The sequence below is a fragment of the Talpa europaea genome (genome assembly GCF_964194135.1).
Source record: "Talpa europaea genome assembly, chromosome: 1".
Lineage (NCBI taxonomy): Eukaryota > Metazoa > Chordata > Mammalia > Eulipotyphla > Talpidae > Talpa > Talpa europaea.
This window is the reverse complement of record NC_140073.1, coordinates 15,263,026-15,277,523: the sequence shown is the minus strand read 5'-3', so window position 1 is coordinate 15,277,523 and position 14,498 is coordinate 15,263,026. Positions and strand designations below refer to the sequence as shown.

At 43.0% G+C, this 14,498-nt stretch overlaps 1 protein-coding gene across 5 annotated transcripts in view; it reads left to right on the top strand.

Annotated features, from left to right (window-relative positions):
* TTC17 (tetratricopeptide repeat domain 17) overlaps nt 1-11,735 on the top strand; it is a gene marked incomplete at its 3' end in the record, with an annotated part of 94,432 nt that extends 82,697 nt beyond the window's left edge. For all 5 annotated transcript variants that reach the window (XM_084246089.1, XM_084246091.1, XM_084246090.1 and 2 more), the window contains 3 exons: nt 8,279-8,398; nt 9,888-10,031; nt 11,604-11,735. In XM_084246089.1, coding sequence (XP_084102215.1) covers nt 8,279-8,398; nt 9,888-10,031; nt 11,604-11,735 — 396 coding nt within the window. The remainder of the gene's footprint in view (nt 1-8,278; nt 8,399-9,887; nt 10,032-11,603) is intronic.
* Between the last annotated feature and the right edge of the window lie 2,763 nt (nt 11,736-14,498).

The window sequence follows — 14,498 nt, the reverse complement described above, 5'->3', positions numbered from 1 at the left end:
GTTTTGATTTGCATTTCCCTGATGACAAGTGATGTTGAACATTTTTTCATATGCCTGTTGGCCATTTGCATTTCCTCTTCAGAGAAGTTTCTTTTTAGCTCTTCTGCCCATTTTTTGACTGGATTATTTTCTTTGTTGTTGTTGAGTCTCATCAGCTCTTTGCAGATTTTTGTGATCAGTCCTTTATCATTAGTGTTGGGTGCAAAAATGTTCTCCCAGTCGGTGGGGTTTCTCTTTGTTTTTGTTATTGTCTCTTTTGCTGTGCAAAAGCTCTTTAATTTGATGTAGTCCCAGCTGTTTGTCTTTGCCTTCACTATCACTGCTTTGGGTGATGTGTCTGTAAAGATGTCTTTGATGTGCAAATCACGTAGTGTTTTGCCTATATTTCCTTCTATATATTTTATGGTTTCAGGTCTTATGTCTAGTTCTTTAATCCATTTTGAGTTGATTTTTGTGTATGGTGTGAGGTAGTGGTCAAGCTTCATTCTTTTGCATGTAGCGACCCAGTTTTCCCAGCACCATTTATTGAACAAACTTTCTTTGCTCCAATGCATATTCTTTGCTCCCTTGTCAAAGATTAGTTGACCATAAATCTGTGGGTTTATTTCTGGATTTTCTATTCGATTCCATTGGTCTGTATGTCTGTTCTTGTTCCAATACCATGCAGTTTTGATGATTATGGCTTTGTAGTATAGTTTGAAGTCTGGGAGTGTGATGCCTCCATTCCCTTCTTTTTTTTTCAGGAGAGCTTTGGCTATTCGGGGTTTTTTGTGATTCCATATGAATTTCATCAATAATTGTTCTATTTCTTTGAAGAATGACATTGAAATTTTGATTGGAATAGCATTGAATCTGTATATTGCTTTTGGAAGGATGGCCATTTTAATAATGTTTATTCTTCCAATCCATGAGCAGGGGATGTCTCTCCATTTCTTTGTGTCTTCTTCTATTTCTTTTAACAGTGTTTTATGGTTTTCTTTGTATATGTCCTTTACCTCTTTTGTTAGATTTATTCCCAAATATTTGATTTTTTTTGTTTCAATAACAAAAGGGATGGTTTTTTTGATTTCTTCTTCTTCAGATTTATTGTTTGTGTATAGGAAGGCTACTGACTTTTGCGTGTTGATTTTGTATCCTGCCACTTTACTGAACTGATTGATGAGTTGAATTAGCTTTTCTGTGGAGTTTTTGGGGTTCTCTATGTATAATATCATATCGTCTGCAAATAGTGATAGTTTGACTTCTTCTTTTCCTATTTGGATTCCTTGGATGTCTTTCTCTTGTCTTATTGCTCTGGCTAGGACTTCCAGTATTATATTGAAGAGCAGTGGTGAGAGTGGACCTCCTTGTCTTGTTCCAGATCTTAATGGAATTGCTTTCAGCTTTTCACCATTGAGAATGATACTGGCTGTTGGCTTGTCATAGATGGCCTTTATGATGTTGAGGTATGTTCCTTGTATCCCAAGAATTTCAAGGGCTTTTATCATGAATGGGTGTTGCACTTTGTCGAAAGCTTTCTCAGCATCTATTGATATTATCATATCGTTTTTATATTTCTTTTTGTTGATGTGTTGGATAACGTTGATTGATTTTCGGATGTTAAACCATCCTTGTGTCCCTGGAATGAATCCTACTTGGTCGTGGTGAATTATCTTATGGATACATTGTTGGATTCTGATAGCTAAAATTTTATTGAGGATTTTTGCATCAGTGTTCATTAAGGAGATTGGCCTGTAGTTTTCCTTTTTTGTGTTGTCCTTGTTCGGTTTTGGTATTAGTGTAATGTTGGCTTCATAAAACGTGTTTGGTATTGTCCCTTCCTTCTCAATTTTTTGGAAGAGTTTGTGAAGGATAGGCACTAATTCGTCTCTGAATGTTTGGTAGAATTCATTTGTAAATCCATCAGGTCCTGGGCTTTTGTTTTTGGGGAGGTTTTTGATTACCATTTCAATTTCACTAATTGTAATTGGTCTGTTTAGGTGTTCTATTTCTTCTTTATCTAGCTTTGGGTGATTGTAGAGTTGTAGGAATTTGTCCATCTCCTCTAGATTGTTAAACTTGTTTCCATATAACTGTTCATAGTAGTTACTGATTATTCTTTTGATTTCTGCTGTGTCCGTTGTGATTACTCCTCTTTCATTGATGATCCTGTTTATTTGTGCTTTCTCCCTTTTTTCCTTTGTGAGCCTGGCTAGGGGTTTGTCTATTTTATTGATTTTTTCAAAGAACCAGCTCTTGGTTTCATTGATCTTTTGGATTGTTTTTTTAGTTTCAATTTCATTTATTTCTGCTTTGGTTTTTATTATTTCTTTTCTTCTACTGGTTTTGGGGTTTTTTTGTTGTTCTTTTTCTAGATCTTTGAGCTTCGAGATTAGGTTGTTTCTTTGAGTTCTTTCTTGTTTCTTGATGTGAGCTTCTATTGCTATATATTTTCCTCTTATTACTGCTTTTGCTGCATCCCATACATTTAGGATATTGGTGTCCTCCTTGTCGTTCAATTCAAAAAATTTTTTAATTTCTTCTTTGATCTCCTCATTAGTCCAATGGTCTTCCAGTAGTGTGGTTTTTAATCTCCATGAGGTAGGAAAGTTCCTTGCCTTCTTTTTATGGTTTATTTCTAGTTTGATGCCTTCATGGTCAGAAAAGATGGTTGATATGATTTCAATCTTGGTGTATCTGTTGATGTTTGTCTTGTGCCCCAGTATGTGATCGATCCTGGAGAATGATCCGTGTGCGCTTGAGAAAAATGTGTACTCTGTTTTTTTGGGGTTTAGTGTTCTATAGATGTCTGTTAAGCCCAATTGCTCTAGGTCCTTACTTAGAGCTTTGGTTTCTTTACTTATTTTTTGTCTTGTTGATCTATCCATTGTTGATAGTGGTGTGTTGAAGTCTCCAACTACGTATGTGTTTTCTCTGATGTCTGTTTTCAGAGAGGACAACAGTTGTCTGATATATTTTGGTGCTCCTTCGTTTGGTGAGTATATGTTAATGAGTGTTATTTCTTCTTGAAGTATTGTCCCCTTGATCATAATGTAGTGACCATTGGGGTCTCTTTTTATCTTTTTGAGTTTGAAATCTGTTTTATCTGATATAAGTATAGCTGTTCCTGCTTTCTTTTTTGGTCCATTTGCTTGTAGGATTGTTTTCCATCCTTTAACTTTGAGCCTATTTTTATCTTTTGTAGCTAAATGTGTTTCCTGGAGACAGCAAAAGGTTGGGTTTTGTTTCTTAATCCAGGCTGCAACTCTGTGTCTTTTTATTGAAGAGTTTAGTCCATTTACATTTAGAGTTAATATTGATATGTTAACATCTGTATTTGCCATTGTGTTTGTCTTTCCTTTGATTTTATTTATTTATTCTTTTAATAACTTCTTTTTTTTTTTTTTTTTGCCTTCTTTCATTGTTATTCGTCCCTCTGAGGTTCTGGCTTTAGGACTCCTTGTAGTATTTTTTGGAGTGGGGGTTTAGTTGCAATGAAATTCCGGAGTTTCTGTTTATCTGGGAAGGTCCATATTCTTTCTTCAAAGAGGAAGGAGAGCTTTGCGGGATAGAGTATTCTTGGTTGGCATCTGTTTTCTTGGAGTCTGTTGACTATGTCCCTCCACTCTCTCCTTGCCCGTAGTGTTTCTTCGGAGAAGTCTGATGTCAGCCTGATTGGTTTTCCTTTGAATGTTATCTGTTTCTTCCCTCTTGCCAGCTTCATTATTTTTTCCTTGTCCTGGATTCTTGGGAGCTTTACTATTATGTGTCTTGCTGTATTTTTCCTTTCGTCGTGGAAGTTTGGTGTTCTTCTTGCTTCTTGTATATCAATTTTCAGCTCCTTCTTCACATTTGGGAAGTTCTCTTCAATTATCTCTTTGAATATTTTCTCTGTTCCTACATCTCTCTCCTCTCCTTCTGGTATTCCTATAACTCTTATATTTCCTTTCCTCATGGAGTCAGATAGTTCCCGAAGTCTTTCCTCGTTCTTTTTCCTTCGTACTTCTCTTTCCTTTTCTGTTTTGGTTCTTTTTATTTCTGTGTCTTCAAGATTACTTATTCGTTCTTCCATTTCATCTATTCTGCTTTCATTTCTTTTCCCAGAATTCTTTAGTTCTTCCATTAATTCTTTGATCTCCTGCATTTCTTTTACTTCCCTCTTTAGGGACTCAATTTCTTTCTTCTGACCATTGTTTTCCCTCTCTAGGGACTCAATTGCATTCTTCTGATCGTTGATTATTTTTCCCTTATCATTGTTTTCCTTTATGACTTCTGTCAGTTTTTTAATCACGGCAATTTTAAATTCTCTTTCTGGAAGGCTCAGAAATTCTTCCAAGTTATTGTCGTTGCAATCTGGGGGCTGGTTTTCTTTTTGTGGTGTGCTTTTTCTCTGGAGAGTTGCTAGGTTGCGTGTGGTTCTTCTCCTCCCTACTGTCTGTTTTCTAATTTGCCGTATGCGTTGGGACACTGTGTTGTTGGGACTGGCCGGCATCTTGGGTGGGCTTCTCTGCTCCCCTCTGGTTCCTCCAGGAGTCATCTGTCAGTTTCAAGCAGTCTTTACTGGAGAAAGGTCCCTGTTCTAAAATGCTGATGTGGGGACACACTCCCCTGTGCGCCTGGTCTGCCCCGGCGGTGGGTTCCTGCTCCCCCTCTGGGCTTGGACTGCAGGCCAGAGGGGGTCTGGCGTGGGCGAACTTCCCCCGCTCACCTCTGGCTCCTGAGGAAGCCTTCTGCAGGTAGTCTTTACTGAAGAAATGTCCCTGATCTAAAATGGTGATGTGGGACACACTCCCTGCGCGTCTGTTCTCAGGCACACTCTTCTGCGCGCCTGGTCTGCCCCGGCTGTGGGTGCTCGCTCTCCCTGTGGGCTCAGACTACTTGTTCGGAAGGGGCCCGGTGTGGGCTAACTCCCCAGCTGGCCACTAGCTCCTTCAGGAGCCTCTGCTGGCTTCAAGTCGCTAGGTGGCACCAGAGATCTCTCCTAGAGCCCTTGGGGAGCTGATTTTCCACCCCGTGGGACAGGGAGCAGAGCGGGGATGGTAGGGTACACCTCAACAGCTTTGGGGTGCTGTGTCTGCCTTGTGCCCCACCGTCGTGGGGAACCCACGCCCCTAATTTCGTGCCCCGGGTCTCAGTTCCAAAGCCCTCAGTTCCAGGACGCGGGCTGTAGCCCAGATCAGTGGCGCCTTTTGAATCCCGCTCCCCTGCCTGGGCGCCTGGTTCCTGCTCACTCAGGGAGGGCCTCCACGGTCTCCCCGCAAGCCTAGGTCGCAGGCGCGGGGACCTGGGCAGCTGCGATCCGATCTGGATCAGCGCGCCGCTTTCCGCGCAAGCTTACCGGGCGGCCGGGGCTGTGTGCTGGTGCTGGTCTCCTCCTGGGGGGCGGGGCTCTCTTTAATGGCGCCTGGAGCTCACCTCCGCGGCGGATCCTGCAGGGTTCTCCACAGCTCCCATTCACGGGGTGTGGTGGCTGCAATAGTTCCTTTCCACTCACAGTCCCACTTGCTGCGTCCGTTTTTCTTGTTGGCCGTTTTGGTTTGTTGTTTCCCTCCTCTCTGCCGGTCGGAGAGTGCCGCCTCTGTGGGCGGGGGAGGGGAGCAGGGTTCTGCGCTTCCCTCCCTTCTGGTCCTCTTTTATGGCAACTTTCTTCTTTGGGCAGTTTGCTGGAGTCGTCCGTTTATCTTCCGTGTCCCAGTTCTCACTGGGACCTGCCGCTTTTCCTCCCTATTAACTTTTTTTAATGGGAGATCTTACTCGCAGCGTCTCCTCGCCGCCATGTTGCTCCGCCTCTCTGTTGAAAAATTTATTCTTTTACGCTTTTTAGCATGTGTGTGTTTTATAGAGTTACATATCATGTATAATTACATAAATATATTATTTTGTATATTAAATACTAATATATCAAGTAATAAAGATAATTTAATTTTTTTAAAATAGGAATACTTTTGGGAAGCCAATCAAAAGGTTCAAGTCACTGGAGGGGAGAATAATTCAGGCTAGCTTCAGCTTTGCCTGCAGCAGCCATCCACACTGGAGGCAGTAGGCAGTGCCAGCACAGTTTTCAAGGGAAGAAAGAATGAGCCAGGGGTGTCATTCCAGCTGGATATTCTTTACTTTTGGTCTGAACGCTGCAACCAAAGTTTTAAACATGATTCTATCGGTTTGCTAAGGTTGCCATAAAATCCCACAGACTGGGTGTCTTAAACAATAGAAATTTATTTTCTCACACTTCTGGAAGCGTGTCTGTGTTCCAGGTGCTGGCAGGTTGGTTTCTTCTGAGACTTCTGTCCTTGACTTGCAGACTGTGGCCTCTTGCTGCCTCTTCACGTGTGTACATGGGCCTGATATTCCTCTAATTGTTCTCTAAACCCTTTGTATAAATCCAGTCACCTTGCTTTAGGACCCCACATAATGCCCTCATTTAATTTAATCACTTCTTAAAGACCTTATCTGCAATAAAGGTCACATTCTGAGATACAAAAAGTAGGGACTTCAACATGAATCTGGAGACAGCACAGTTCAGAAGTAATGTCAGTGACCAGTGGTTGTGTTTAACTATAGAACCTGCATGAAATAAAGGTAGGAGACATGGTGACAAAACAGGATGAAGATACCCGATGGCCTGATGATCTAAGGGTAAAATAACCGAAAAAATTAGGTTGGAAGATAGAAATACTAGGAAGTAGGCAACGTTTTCTGATTGCCTCATCCATAATGCCTAGAAATCATCTATCAAATGTTTCAAATGAAATAGAACAATCTAAAAGTAGCCTTAAATCAGATACTAGAACTTTGTATAAGGTAAAGATAGCATCTTGGTGTAAAGGGAAGATGAGCTATTCATTAACCGTTGGGACAATTTAGTAGCCATCTGGAAAAAAAATAGTTGGGACCCTACCTTTTTCTATACACCAAGTTAAATTTCAAATGAATCAAAGATTGAAATATGAAAAATGTAACTATAAAAGTTCTGGAGATAAAAACAGTAAAATTTCTTGATAACCTTGCAGAACTGATAATCAAGAAATAAATTAATAAAACAAACTGTAAAATCAAAACTTTGTATATCACACAAAACACCCTACTTCCAAAGGCAGACTTCAGAAAACTGGGGAAATGTATTTATAATTTATATCACAAGCAAGAGGCTCATCTCCCTAATAAACAGGTTTTTTTCAAATAAACGAGATAAAGACCTTCTAGAAAAAAAACAAAAAAGCAGATACATCACAGTAAAGAAATACAGAAGACTGTTAAACATGAGAGGATGATCAGCTTCACTCATTTTTCACCTATCAAATTGGAAAAGGTTCAGTAGTTTAATAGTAGCCTCAAATTCTGTTGAGACTGTAAGGAAATAGAGACACTTCCTATATTCCTGGTAGGAGATTAAATTGAAGAGCAGTGTGGTGGTATCTATGAGATGACTCGTATGTATCCCCTTGACATAACAAGTCCACCAATACACTTGCACATATGCACAGTTACACCACACAAGATTATGTTTGCAGCATTGTATGTAATACTGGGTTGTAGGAAGTCATAATGTAAATTTTTTTTATGTTTTTCAAGCAAAAATGCATCATGACTTTTCCAACAACCTATTCGTAAAAACTTGGAGAACAGAGTATTTATTAATAAGGATCTAGTAAAATAAACAATGAAATACTGTGCTGCTGATAATAAAAGAATGAGACTTTCCCAAAAAGCCAGGCACTGAGTAGGAAAGCCCTGTGATGTATTGCTTAGTGAAAATAACAAAATGCATTTGAATGTTACCTCTTGTATAAATAATAGGGTTAGCACATATAAAAAGGGGGTGGGAGTATAAGTCTGCATTTGTATTTGCTTGTATAAAGGATAAAATCTAGAAAGTTCCATAAACTAAAGCTCGTATTTACTTATATAAAGTAGAAACAAGGGTGGGAAGGAGGCTTTTCACTGTATGACTTTGTGTACTTTCTGCTTTTTTGAAACGTGAATGAATTACTGTTTGAGAAGTTAAGTTTAAATTGAACGTGGACACCAAATACTGTTCTGCTATTTAGTAGTTGTTGAATGGACACGACCTCTCTGAATCATCATAGCTTTCTCATCTGTCAGAGGCAGTAATGGTAGCGTCAGGCTCTCAGTGCTGTTATTAGGCCCTGAGAGAAGATGGTCATCAGGGAGCAAAGTTCCAGCACCTAGTAAATAGAGGAGTAAGTGATGGTTAACTCGTGTTAGAACTCTTAGTCGTGGCAGTAAATTGGTACGTCATTTAAGAGACCTCAGCCTTAACTGGCCGGTTCCTTTGCAGAACCAGACGTCCTGGGTCCTCTCCAGCATGGCTGCCCTCTACTGGAGGGTGAAAGGCCAAGGGAAGAAGGCCATCGACTGCCTGCGCCAGGCCCTGCACTATGCACCGCATCAGATGAAGGTGAGCGGGTCTAGAGGTGCACATCTCTGTATCTTCGTCCTTTCCGTAGCCCCGTGTTTTATTCTGAGGTTTCAACTGGACTTCTCCGACTAGACTTCTCTGTGGACAGCCAGTGAGAAAGTGGCAGGAGGCTGGGAATGGAAGAACCCATGACCCCGCTATAATTTCACTCCAGGCCTGTGAACCTCACCCACTCTCAAGCCTCCTCTGCCTCACCAAGCAGGGAAGGCATCTTCAGAACCCCTCTCAGACGTCACATTGTCTAGTATCCCTCCTGCTCTATCGGAGCCACCCAGGGGCCAGCACACCCTGGCCTGCATGGACCATCGCCCCCACCCTCACACCCAGGCCTGGAGGCCCATTAGACTCTTTAGTGATACTTCTGACTTACACTTGCTTCCAGGCATGGAAACAAGCACATTTCCCCGTCTGCATGTAAGTTGTCCCGTCCAGATCTTTGTCTGACTCCACCTTTTCCACACACAGAAATGAAAACCAGCTGACCCTGTGTAGCATCAGTCTTTCCCAAAAAAGCCACTTACTGTTATGATGACTGAGAATATCCAACTTTTAAACAGCACATTCATACCTCTGTGTGCTAAGTTCTGCGTTAAGCTCCAGATCTCACCCTACCTAAAGATGTGGCTTATGTCTCCTCTGTTCATAAGGCCAGTATCTGCACTGGCGGGGAAGCTCTAAACACAGCTTTGCCTCTTCCTAGTGTTAGGATCCTTAGGTGAGTTACTGAACCTCTCTGGCTTCAGGGAATGGTATGCCCTTCCCGGGTGTCCAGAAGGACAAAGATGGGTCCTTTTTTCCCTTCTTCTTCTGTATCTCCCAATGCAATATAACAGACAGAGTTTGCTCAGGGGATACATTTAAAGGGAATAAATATTTATGATACTAATAATGTCACTACAAGTTCAACCCATCATTCTGTGGTCTGTACTGCTAAACAATAGGGAATGACCAAGGCTCTAAATCAGAAGTCAGAGAACTTTTTCCCTAAAGGGCCGGTTAGTAAGAAACTTAGGCCCTGCAGGCCAAACAGCCTCTGTCGCACCCACTCAATTCTGCCATGGCAGCATGAAAGCAGCACACAAGTACATCGAGGCAGGGCAATGCTTGTATTCCAGAAAAAAGTTACAAAAACTGGTGGCAGGCTGGATTGGGCCTGTGGGCTGAACTTTTCCTGCCCCTGCTTCCCATGATACAGGAGACCTTGCAGAAAATACTTCCACCCTGTGACTCAAAGTGGTTTGTGGATGGTTGTCAGTCCACAGAGTACCACCGGCCCGCAGTGGGACAAGGAGCTTGCGCCAGTCTGTAAACCAATGGTCTCAGCAGAGGCTTTACTCAGCTGACATTTTTGTCTCGTTTTATGAGGCAAGACTTTCTCAATGAAAGAAGTACTGTGTTTATTAGTATTCTGGCACAAGCTCCAAATCCAGTGTTCTTCCCTCCTCACCATTCTCCTTTTCTCTCCCAGGACGTGCCTTTGATTAGCCTGGCCAACATCTTGCACAACGCCAAGCTCTGGAACGACGCTGTCATCGTGGCCACCATGGCCGTGGAGATCGCACCCCACTTTGCTGTGAACCACTTCACCCTGGGCAACGTTTACGTGGCGATGGTGAGGCTGGCACAGGGGCAGGGCATACCACCTCAGTTCTTTCTCTTAGCAGCTCATCATTGTTGATGTCAAAACTTCTTTGACATCAGTGTCAGTGCCCTCCAGTTCTCTGTAAGTCTTGCATCTAAAAATCACGAGTTCCCCCAAAGATGGAGTCTATGGATATGGGGGTTTGTGAGTTTCTCTAATGCATGAGATTTCTCTAATGCATGTATTTACAACTCTGTAGTTCCTCACCATGACTTTAAACATGTAAACGTAGAGTAAGGTTGACCCACAAGTTTCTGGAGACATAACCTGGACAGAAGCCCACCTAATGCCCTACACGCACGCACACGCATTCATGCTCACAGCCACGTTGGCCGGGAGCTGTCATCGCCTTCCTAGTGCTGTGCCTATTTCTCATGCTGTATTTTCACCTTGTTTTGACAATTTTTTGTTTAAGTGTTTGTCTCTCCCCCTAGAATAAGTTCCTTAGTCAAAAGACTCCTCCATGTCCCTACTCCCAGCACACCACACATTTGGTATATAGTAGGTGCTCACCAAACATTTAACAGATGATGAAATGCTGCCAATTTGATGGAATATTATTTACAGAGAAAACCACAAAATCATCATCCACACCCTCATTCTGGTCAGAAACAAGGACTGACTTAAGAATTTAGACTCCCCAGGGCCTTCCCAGAAGCTGTCATAGCTGAATTTAACATGAGAATCATGCCATCCACTTTGATCTGAAGCTGGGTGTCCCTCATAGGGCTCTTCCCAAGGCACCCTTCAATAAAGGTTGATAGAATAAGCAGCCTCAGGCTGTGAGTTTTCTGTGTCATCCTCAATTTCAAAGGCAGGAAGGGTAATTTGGCCAGGCAGGCATTGCTGAGTACGCAGATTTCCCCTTTCTGCTTCTTAAACTTGAAGACTCTGTTTTCATCCCCAGCAAATGTGAAATTTGCTACTGTGAATGAGGACGTCTGCCCCTCATTTGGCTAGAAGGAATCGTTTAACCAGTGGTTTGCACTCTTTGAGAGTATTAGTCTAAAAGGTCAGCACCTTCAATGTGGCAGTGACCATTTTCAAACCATATACTTTATGTTTAAATGTTGGCGAGAACACAGATCTGTTTCAAAATTTGCAGGTCTGAGTGAGATAGCCGATTTGACATCCATCTTTCCATCTATGGTAGAAAGTTCATGCAGCTGCATAATGAACATGTGCCAGGCATAGTTCTGGTGGTTTCTGTGAGGGTTGAATGGCGAAGTTCATCTCAGCATGGTGCCCTGCGTCCAGCAGGTACGCAGTAACAGTAGTGCTTACCGTTGTCACCACAGTTATTCCTGTTGTTGGGCAGATCTTGGGTAAATTTGATCTCCCCCTTGCCTCTGTGATGTTGTACCTGGGGGATCTCAGCAGCTGTTTCCTCCCAGACCTCAGGCTTTTCCTCAGATTCAGATCCATTGAGAAAAATACCGCAGTATTGTCATTAGCACAGAGGTACTTCTCAAGAGAAAAGGACAGGGCATGTTCAGCCTGGTGATGCGGTCCCTCTCGTCTTTGTCCCTTTGCCCCTCACAGGAAGAGTTTGAAAAAGCTCTGGTGTGGTATGAATCAACCCTGAAGCTGCAGCCCGAGTTTGTCCCGGCCAAGAACCGAATCCAGACCATCCAGTGTCACTTAATGCTGAAGAAGGCTCGGCGTTCTCCTTAGTGCACACCTCGCCTGTGGCTCCCCCTCTCCTTTCCTCTCTCCTTTCCTCTCTCCCTCCCCCCCCCCCACCCTTTAAAAAGGAATAAGAAAAGAAACCAATCATTGTCAGTATCTATTTTTAATGATGTGTGTGAAAATAACTGAGTAAGACTTTTAACAGGACTTCTACATATGTGGGAATTGGTTTGTTTCTGTTTTTAAGTTCCTTCTTTCCCCCAGCCAACCTCAGAAACACAGATTCCTTAAGAGGAAAATGCAGCTTAAAGATACTGTGTAAATACTGAGCCAAGACCTTTCTGGAGCTGTGCTCTGTCTCCAAACCTCGATGCCTTTAGGGCTTTTCTCAGTGGTCCAGCCAGCCTCCTCCTCCAGCGGAGGCGGAAACTGCATTGCACATTCTCTGCTTCCTGTCGTAGCCTCTGTTGTCAGTGGAAATGCAAAAGCCCATCTGGTGCCAGTCAGTGAGAAGCAACGTTCCGTGCTCGCGCCGTTAGATCCCCGTGCTGTCTTGTCCGTCCCATGCTGCTGTGTTACAAGCTCTCAGAGGTAGTTTGCAGGGGAGGAAGGGGAAATGACTTTCAAAACAAAACATTTACAACAACAAAACTCTTAGGATCACCTGACCTTTGTAACGTTATTTATGTTGGGGAGGGAGGGGGGCTAAGAAGGGGACACCAGCAGTGTACAACATCTATATCGTTTGTACTTTAGTTACAAATCACAAGGAAACCAATATGTTGAAATCCTATATAACAGGTTTATATATAGAATATGTATATTTGAAGCCCTCTACAGACTGAGTCTGTGTCTTACTAATTCTTTGTTCACTGTGTTACCCACCTTGGAATAAGGTGTGAGTCTCAACTCCCTCTCTGAGGCCTTCAGACTGAACTCCTGCGAGAGTGATGAGCCAAGGTGTGGGGCAACTCCGTTCAATGCTTTTACCTCTGGTCCCAGGAGAATCAGAGACTCCAGACATTTGGGAATCTTCAAGGGCACATACTGAGAACAAAAATAAAAGTTGTTTATAAGCAAAATAGGTCTGGCGTGTGGTTTTTCTCTGGAGCCTGGCTCCTGTGGACAGTTCTGATGCCTGGCTGTAACCCTGGGGCCGACCATCTCAGGCCCTAGATTGCCTTCACCTCTCTCCGCACCAGCAAGGTGAGGGGAGAGACCGTCCATCACTAGGTTTTATGGTTGATGAGCACATTAGTGTGATGCATTTCACTGGGAAATATGCACACTCAGCAGAGGATCAGCGCTTGGGATGTAACTGACCTTCGCAGAAAAGGAGGAACAACCTGGCTACAGAGTCACGTCCCCTCCGGTGAGCACCCATCCAGAGCTGTGCAGGTAAGCTTCGTGGGGAACCTTGGTGAGAATCAGACCAATATAAAGTTGAGCACTCACTTGGGGGCCCACAGAAGACAGGATGTCTGCAGACGCTCCTAGAACACTGCCAGACACCAGTCGTGTCAAGTACTGGATCACTGAACTTGGAGCATTTGGTTCCAGCACAGGCGATGTTGTTTCTTCAAGCAGGCGAGCAGTCAGACTTACCTGCGAGCTCTCAGTGTCCTTCGCGCAGCTAGAGTAATTCCGGACAACTTTTATCAGATGTATTTCTGAGAACAAGCTCATCTCTTGCTGAATAAAGTTAGCCTTCACTCATTAGGGGATCCTGATAAATTCGTGCCCTGGTATTCCTTGCATCCCCACCTCTCCACAATTTGGCATTTAGTTTTCCCTGAAATAAAAAATAAACTGGTTTGGGGCATTTTTTTTTTTTTAATTTACAATGAAATTCCCCCTTTGATGTACTGTTCTGTGAGAGCTGACATGCATAGAGCCACACAGATGCTATAACAAGGTACAAAACCTCCATCACCCCCAAGAAGCTTTCACGCTGACCCTTTAAGTCAACACAACACCCTTAACACTCAGCTGTTCACCAGCCCTACAGTTTGTCCTTTCCCATGATGTCCTATGAATGACCTCTGTCGTATATGGCCTTTGAGTCTGACTTCATTTAACATAATGCACTGGAGGTTCATGCATGTAGCTGCATGAATCAGTAGTTTGTTTCTCAACTGCCGAATAGAACCCCATCGTTTTTCTGCCTGTTGGAGGACACTAGATGCTTCTAGCCTTTGGAGATTATGAAAAAAGATACAAGAAGCAGGGTCTCCCTGGTGGTGCAAGGGGTTAAGCACAGCACTATGAAGCATTCCACAGCCTCTGCAGCATGAGTTAGATCTCCGGCCAGCCAGGGAGAAACCCACATGGTGCAGCAGACCTCTCCTGTCTCGCCCGCTGCCCCTCTCAGCAGTGTGTTTCAGTCAATCTGCCTGTTCTGTTTCCCACTCTGTCTCTGGTGAGTCCTCTTGTCCCCCCAACACACCTCTGGCCTGTAACCCCATTCTTGTATGCATAAATAAATAAATCTTTAAAAAATGGGCAGACCATGATTGAGTAACTTGGCTGAGGCCACAGCTGGGAAGTGATAGAGTCAACGTATCAACGTACACAGCCTTAATTGTTGAGCCAGGACTTCTGAATACCATATTAAATTCATCAGTTATTCCATGTAATCCTCACAACTACAAAATAGAGTAGATGTTATTCTTATTTTACAGATGAGAAAAACAAGGCTTACAGGTGAAATAACTGCTTTGTAATTATATATGTGGTGGAGTTCAGTTTCGAACAAGCTCACTTTTGCCTAAGTGAATGCTTTCAGCCACTCTGCTGTCCTTCATTGTG